Genomic DNA, 7,781 nt, shown 5'->3' with positions numbered 1-7,781 from the left:
TACATATAAATGCTCATACACAAACTTGCTCCTAAGAGTCAAACTGCACCCTCAATAAAAGAAGTACATTTAAATTTTCCTAATTACACACTGTACATAAAGCTGTCAGGCAACCTGAAAAACAGGACTCTGCAGGAAGAATCGACCCTCCCCAGCGGCCTTGGTAGGGAGCAGGAGAGCTGCGGGATCCTGAGGCCAAGGGGAAGCACAGCTGGAGAGGGTACAACCTGGAATCCTCAGAAACAAACCGCACTGCGTGGGAACACACACAATCTGTGCGGGGCGAGGCAGGAGGACAAGGCCCAGGATGAGAAATGACCTGCTAATGAAGTCCTAGCGCCTCAAGGGAAAGACTCGGGGGACAGAACAGCAGCAGCGCATCGCAGAGGCGAGTGGAGGCCGGGGGGAGGGAGCGAGACCTGGACCGCTTCCTGCTGTTAAGAAGCCCAACTGCGGCTCGGGAACCTCACTCCTCCCCCTCATCCTAGAGGCAGAAAAAAGGCTGCGGCAGCAGCAGAGGCGCAGGGCTGTTAATTCTGATTCACATCCTCCTCGCTCCAGGTCTCTAAATAAACTGGCAAAGGGAAGTGTTAACTGAAGGGGCAACAGTTCCGTAAAGTGGGGCGGCCTCTGCTGGAGGGGCGCTGGGTGTGCAGGAGCGGAAGGGGAGGCCGTTCTCCATAAATCAGGACAAGGCTCCGCCCACCGAGAGAGGCTGCCAGCTCCGGTCCGCAGAGTCTCACGAGCTCCCTCGGAACATCTGCCTCTAAACGACCGATTCCGAGCCTGGGAAAGCGGACTATGGAAAGCTGCGTCCTCCTGCCACGGCCCTGTATCTGCAGTCTGTGGTTCCCCCACCCCCCGCCTGCTGTCGGATGAGGGCAAAGAAATGCCTTTTCTTCTTCAGCCCATTCACTGAATCCAAAGAAACTTTTTCTTTTTATTTTGGTACTGGGGATCGAACTCAGGACCTTGAGCTTGCAAGGCAGGCTGCAGAACCACTGAGCTAAATCCCCGGCCCCCACCTCTCTTTTGAGCTAGGGATCTCACTATGTAGTCCAAAATGACCTTGAACTCACAGTGATCCTCCTGCCTCAGCCTCCCAAACGCTGGAATTACAGGCGTGCACCACCACACCCGGCGGAAACCTTTTCCAGGTAAAACTTCTCCATGTTATACCAGGTATTTTAGAGCTGAACCTCAAATAAAGAGAAAAGTAGAAAAATTTCAAAAATTTACAAACATATACTAACACATACCTAGAAAAGGGGTATAAAAGCTACCCTGGTCATAACAATACTATCTTCAACTGTAGAGAACTTCTGGGAGAATCATTACTTTTACACAGATATAAAGAAAAAATCATTTTGTTTGCCATAAACTTCTAATATTAATGAGAAGACACAAAATTGTTTTGGTGGGGGGGCACTGGGGATGGAACTCAGGACCTTGCGCTTGAAAGGCAGGTGGCGGGGCCACTGAGCTAAATCCCCAGCCCCAAGACACAAAAATGATGATGCAGGAGTGAGGCTGAAGAAGAGGGCAATGCAAAGTAAAAAATGACTAACTGTATATCTGACAAGAAAAAGAACATCTTTTTGTTTGGACACCGGGGATGAAACTCAAGACCTTGGCTTGTGAGGCAGATGCGGTGCCATTGCGCTAAATCCCCGGCCCTTTTTGTTTTTGAGATGGCGTCTTTCTATGCAGTCCAGGCTGGCCTCAAACTTACGGTGATCCTCTTGCCTCAGCCTCTCAAGAGCTGGGATTACAGGTGTGCACCTCCACACCCAGCTAAAAGAACATCTTAAGGCACTGAGTTCAAAACAGAAAACCCGAACACCAAGCTCTCCCACGTTTCAATCACAGGACCTCAAGTCTGGCATTATGTTTTGTCTCTGGTTCTGGGGATTGAACTTGAGACCTTGCACTTGCAAAGGAGGCAGTGGCACCACTGACCTAAATCCCCAGCCAAAGTTGGCTTTATAATTAGGAGGTCCCACAGAGGTAGTGACAGGAAGGGAGCAAACACTTAGACACTGGTAGTTAATTTCCCTGAAGCGAAAGATAAGAACAGAAATATATAGATATTTTTCCCTTTTTCTTGGGGAAAGGCGTAAGACTACAGTGCAAAGGCAGATTCTAAAATCCCTGACATTAATACTGATACTGCTGATGCGGCTTTATCTTAAATAAACAGCCGTCCTAAGCTCCACGTCTCCAGGCTCCAGCGCCAACTCTGAGCCACTTGTGCTCTCTGATTTGTAATAACCCAGCCTTGCCAGTAAACCCGCCAGTCCACATCTAAGCCATGTTTCCCCAACTCTCACGACTGATCCAGAGAGATATGTACAATCAGGAAATGGTGCTGCAGTAACGCATTCGTATGTAATTTCCAACCTTCTTCGAAGCAGCTGACCTATAAGGCAACTTAACAGAAGATCAAATACTACTCTCCTCTCTGGCAGCGAACAGGACTATTCCAAGTAAATGAAATGAACTCCCTTCCGCTTGGCCCTTTTCTTCACTGCTTGCCTGCCCTCCCTTCCTTCCTCTCTCCCGAACCTCTCCTCTGACAAAGCCCTCTCTCAGGGACCCCATCATCAAGAATGCCTTGGTGTGCATTAGAGGTTTTAGGGAGAAGGGAGGGAAGATGATGTCCAGAAATGAGAGCTCCTGATCGGTTTCCCCAAAATGGGACTCTGTATGTTTAGAAGAAAGTATTAGACACTTTCCCCTGGAGGCTGAGGCAGGAGGGTCGCCAGAAGTTTGAGGCCAGCCTAGGCGACACAGTGAGTTCAAGGCCAGGCCGAAATACATAATGAGAACCTGTCTCCAAAAAAAAAGATTCTCCACCCACAGTCGGGTTGGGGATTAAAGTCACCACATGCACAGGGACACAGAGACATTCAAATGAAACCTGGCCCCTTGATAGTGAAGCTAAGGATCTGAGATGCAATGCACAGCGGCCTATTCTTGGCACCTGGTTCCCAAAAGGAGCCAACAAGAGAAGGTTGCAAACAGCAACAGGGCCATCTGACAGCAGGGACAGGTTTCAGCCCCACCTTGCCTGCATTCCCGTCATCCTCTGCGGCCCAGGACAATCTCTGACCGTCTGCGGGGTGCCGAGTGCTCAGACCCGTGAGAAAGCCCAATGCAGCCAGCAACCAGGGTTCATTTCCAACTTCTAACAGCAAATTCTCCCAGTAAAATCTGGTTTGAGGAATTATATTTTCAGTCTATTTTGAGCCCCAAAGGAGGCTGTACCTCTGGAACACGGTAGCAAATTACTAGTCGTGGTAGACAGAACTGTGTCAACTGTTAAGTCCCCCTCCTAAAAAATGCATGTTTTCCTCATGATCGTTAATTAGGAAAACCATATTCTAAACAGTCATTCAGATGTTTACCGGGCACATGTCTCTCTGCTTTCTTCTTCTAACTTAAAAACAGGCAAACAAGCAAATCTAGAGCGATGGAGAGCGACTTCGAGGGCAATGACCTGGGAGGTAACCTCTCTACAATGCCCGCTCCGCCCGGACGCCCTTCACACTGACAGGAAGAAAACCCACAGAGAAACACTTGCCCTGTCCTGTGGAGGGCAGGCATGGTGGGAAGGGGCAGGGAGGCAGCGGCGGGGCCAACCTCGGGCCCTTTCACTGCGGCACAGGCAGCTGTCGCTCCCGTGTCCGCACACAGCACAGCAAAGCATGGAGCTCTATGCAGGCCCAAACTCAGCAACAACAGTTTACTTGCACTGAATCAAACGGAAATAGAACCGTCCCTCTTCTCTTCTTCTCCTTGCATTTAAGAGGAGGGACGCTACAAAGAAAAGCAAACATCCTAAGTGACACGGAAATTCAACAAGGTCTTACAAAATTAAAGAGCCTGAGCTTGATATTATATAAATGTGTGAAAGCAAGTAGTTCTGACAATGGACTCCCTCCTTACTGCAACTCCTTAAATCCGGCCAGTGCAAGGTCAGTAACTGAAGCCCAGTTTCAAAATCCTGTAAACCTCTGTTTGGCCACTTTCCAGCACTATGGGTATTGGGGTTTTATATACACTTCTACCTCGCAGACAAGCTTCCTGTCTATGGTTTTTGTTGCTTTGAGGCAAGGTCTTACTATGTAGTTCAGTTTGGACTTGAACTCGCTGTGTAGCCCAGACAGTGATCCCGCCTCAGCCTCCTGAATGCTGGGACTGCAGGTGTGCACCACCACCATGCCTGGCTTCTATCCAGCTTCTTCGTTTTTGGCACCAGGAATCAAACTCAGGACCTGTGCTTGCCAGGCAGGCGCCACGTTGCTGAGCCACATCCCTGGCTCTAAACCCAGCCCTTTCTTTTTTTCCTTGCCCTCATGTATGCTAAGCACTCACACTCACCATACTCACTCTACAACTAAGCACAGACTCATCTCTTTCTTGGTGGCACTAGGGACTGAACCCAGGGGTGCTTTACCATGAGCTACATCCATTTTGTGGTGTTTTGTTTTGTTACTGAGGATCGAACACAGGACCTTATGCTTGGGAGACGGGTGCGATGCTCCTGAGATAAATTCCCAACCCAGTCTTTTTGTTTTGAAACACGGTCTCCCTAAGTTGCACAGGCTGGCCACTAATGTGCAATCGTCCTGCCTCAGCCTCCCTAGTAGTTGTGATTACAGGTTTGTAAAACCATGCCCAGCTATTTTTGTTTCATAAATTGGCACCAGAGCTACACACATATAATGGACACAAATTTGTAAAGGATCATTAAATTTCTTCTCAATGAAATGAACTCAGGATAGTTGGGAGTCCTGCTCATTTGGAAGTGGAATATTCTGTCCTGTTCTCTTCCCCAAAGCCTGCTTCTAAGTTCCCTCCTGATTAATCTCCTAAATTTAAGGCAACATTTCAGGTCACTTGATGGTATAATTATTACAGACTCCTGGTATGTATGTATTAGGAACATTATTTCAAAAAGCTTTAATAAAGTCAGTTATTTAAAAAACAATCAACCGACAATATCAACACTATCTCTATGCTTAAAGCAGTGATGTGAACTGAGAAATTTGGTCTTTACTGTTTTGGTCCCTTAGAAGTATTTGTTAAATACGACTTTGAGCTTTCCAGTTGCATACAGAGCCTTCCTGGGCACAAGCACTGTTCCCTGCTAGAGCTGTTGCTTGTTGTTTCTGTTTTCAGTGCCGAGGTTCATACCCAGGCCTTGTACACAATAGGCAAGCGTCTACCACTGAGCTTCACCTCCTGCCTACAGTTTTCTTCAGGACACTCAGTTTTTATACAGTATTCACCCTCTGCGTTATTTTCTCCTCCTCCTTTTGTGGTATGAAGATTTGAACTTAGGGCCCTGCACGTGCTAGCCAAGCACTCTGCAACTGAGCTACACCCCAGCCCTTTTCTGAAACAGGGTCTCACTGAGTGGCCCAAGCTGGCCTCAAACTTCCAATCCTCTTGCCTCAGCCTCACAAGTAGCTGAGGTTACAGGTATGTGCCACCGTGCCCAGCTGAATTTTCTTCTTAAAAGAGAAATAAGATGAACACAATGCAAGCTGTGGATCTTGCTTGTTAGGATGAAACAGTTTCCATAGAAACTCCAGTATGAGGCTCTGTGGCACCTCCTGACCTAGTCACTTCTGCTCCTCTCTCTTCCTCCTCTCTGTCTGTGATTACTACAGCGTCTACCTCAGCTATCTCTTCAACCACGGCGAAATCAATTCCATTGGGCTGTTGTCGGGCCATGGCCTCCAGCCTAAGGCGGTACTGTTCTGCCTCCTGCTCTTTCTTTAGGAGCTGGTGCCGGTATTCCTGGGCTCTTCGATTGGCCTCCTGGAGTTGCTGCTGTAGTAACTCTCTTTCGCTGCCCTCCTGTAAAGTAAACCATGTCATCACTGGGTATTTCTGATCTCAGATCACCCAGAAAATAAAAAGGATGAAGAAGGCCTTAATTCTTATGGTTTTTGATTCTTGCCTTTTTCTTCTGTCAGTGCTGAAAATAGTATTACCTTACGCTCCTCCACAATATTTGTCATCTCTCCCATCCTTGCTTTCTTTGTCAGTGGTAACTTCTCTGCTTCTTCCTCTTCCTCCTCAATCACAGTCTCCTCTGCAACCTGACCAGCAGGTACAGTTAGAACTATAAGCCAAAGGACACCAGTTAGAGGTGATGGATACACAATAAAACAAAGAGGTTTTGTTTGCTTTTAACTACAAAATAAAGTGAAATATATTCTGATATAGTTTTTCTTTTTTTGGGGGGGGGTATTGGGGATTGAACTCAGGACCTTACACTTGTGAGGCAGGCGTGGTGCTACTGAGCTACATCCCTGGCTGATGTACTGTTTTTCATATTTTTTGGATTTCAGAATCAAAGGTAAGGAATGCCCTGAAGAGAGAAACCAAGGATTAAAGAGGCACTTAGAAGGGATCAGAAAGGAAGGGTACAGACTTGCAGGCTCAGAATCATAAAGATAAATCGAAGGCCTGAGGCTCCCACAGAAAGATATCTGACACCAGGTCAGCAGCCAGGACCACTTAGCTCACTAACTCTGCAAAAATAACTCACCTCCAGAGGTCAGTAGGCCAAGAGCTACACCACTGGTATAGCTCAAAGGTAGAGCACATGCGTACTATACACAGGGCCCTGGGGCAATCATCAGTAACAAACAAACAGGAAAGGCAGGAAGGAAGGAGAGAAAGGCAGAAGTCTTCACGTAAGATTGTTAAGAAACCTCTAATGAAAGCAATTAGGCATTAACAATACCAAAAAAGAGTTATTTCTCTTCTCACAGAAGTGAGCGGGACAACACAACACGACATACGCTATGTACTGCACATCTACTGGAATGCCAAAAAAATTTTAAAAATTTTTCTGGCACTGGGAAGTGAAATCAGGACTTTTCGCTAGACAGGCAGGCGTGGTGCCACTCGGCCAGATCCCCAGCCCTGGAACACCAAAAAATTTTAAAATGATAATACTCCGTCCTGGAGAAGATGTAGAACTGGATTGCTCACAAATTGCTAAGTAGGAATGTAATATGGCATAGCCACTCTAGAAGACAGTTCAGTAGTTTCCTCTATCTTTTTGGTGTGTGTATGTGTGGTACTGAGGACTGAACTCAGGAACTTCATAGTGAATTGCATCCCAGATTCTTTTTATTTTTTATTTTGAGATAGGGTCTCAAATTCTTTAGGCTGGGTCTAAATTTACAATCCTCCTGCCTCAGACTCCCAAAGCAATGGAATTACGGGCATGCATCACCATGCTCGGTTGATAGTTCAGCAGCTTCTTACAATATTAAACACGCACTTACCGTAAGACCCAGCAATTGCATACCTGGGTACGGATCACATAAAACCCTGAACATGATTGCTCATAACAGCCTTATTCTCAGTCAAAAACTGGAAAGGATTCAAATGTCATCAATGGGTAAATGGTGAAACAAACTGTGGTATATACTCTCATGGAATATTATTCAGCAATAAGAAGGAATAAATTTCCTTCTGTCTGTCTTTCTTTTTGGGGGGGAGACAGGGTCTTCCTATGTATTTCAGGATGGCCTTGAACTCCCACTGATCCACCTGTGTCAGCCTCCAAAGTGCTAGGATTACAAGTGTGTGCTACTATGTTTGGCAAAAAGGGAAAAAACTATTGATATGAAGAACTTGGATGCATTTTAAGGGACTTATGCTGAGCTAAAAAGCCAATCTCAAAGCTGGGTGTGGTATGCATGCAGGTAATCCCAGAACTCAGAAAGCTGAGAGTTCAAGGCCCACCTGGG

At 46.7% G+C, this 7,781-nt stretch overlaps 1 protein-coding gene across 5 annotated transcripts in view; it reads right to left on the bottom strand.

Annotated features, from left to right (window-relative positions):
• Positions 1-5,473: 5,473 nt before the first annotated feature.
• Gabpb2 (GA binding protein transcription factor subunit beta 2) overlaps positions 5,474-7,781 on the bottom strand; it is a 23,256-nt gene continuing 20,948 nt past the window's right edge. For all 5 annotated transcript variants that reach the window (XM_010616460.3, XM_010616462.3, XM_010616464.3 and 2 more), the window contains 2 exons: positions 6,006-6,136; positions 5,474-5,868 (listed from right to left, as the gene is read on the bottom strand). In XM_010616460.3, the coding sequence (XP_010614762.1) occupies positions 5,569-5,868; positions 6,006-6,136 (431 nt within the window). In that variant the 3' untranslated portion in view covers positions 5,474-5,568. The remainder of the gene's footprint in view (positions 5,869-6,005; positions 6,137-7,781) is intronic.

The sequence above is a fragment of the Fukomys damarensis genome, unplaced genomic scaffold, assembly GCF_012274545.1.
Source record: "Fukomys damarensis isolate Sample0158 unplaced genomic scaffold, DMR_v1.0_HiC HiC_scaffold_33, whole genome shotgun sequence".
Lineage (NCBI taxonomy): Eukaryota > Metazoa > Chordata > Mammalia > Rodentia > Bathyergidae > Fukomys > Fukomys damarensis.
This window is presented reverse-complemented; position numbering and strand designations above follow the sequence as displayed.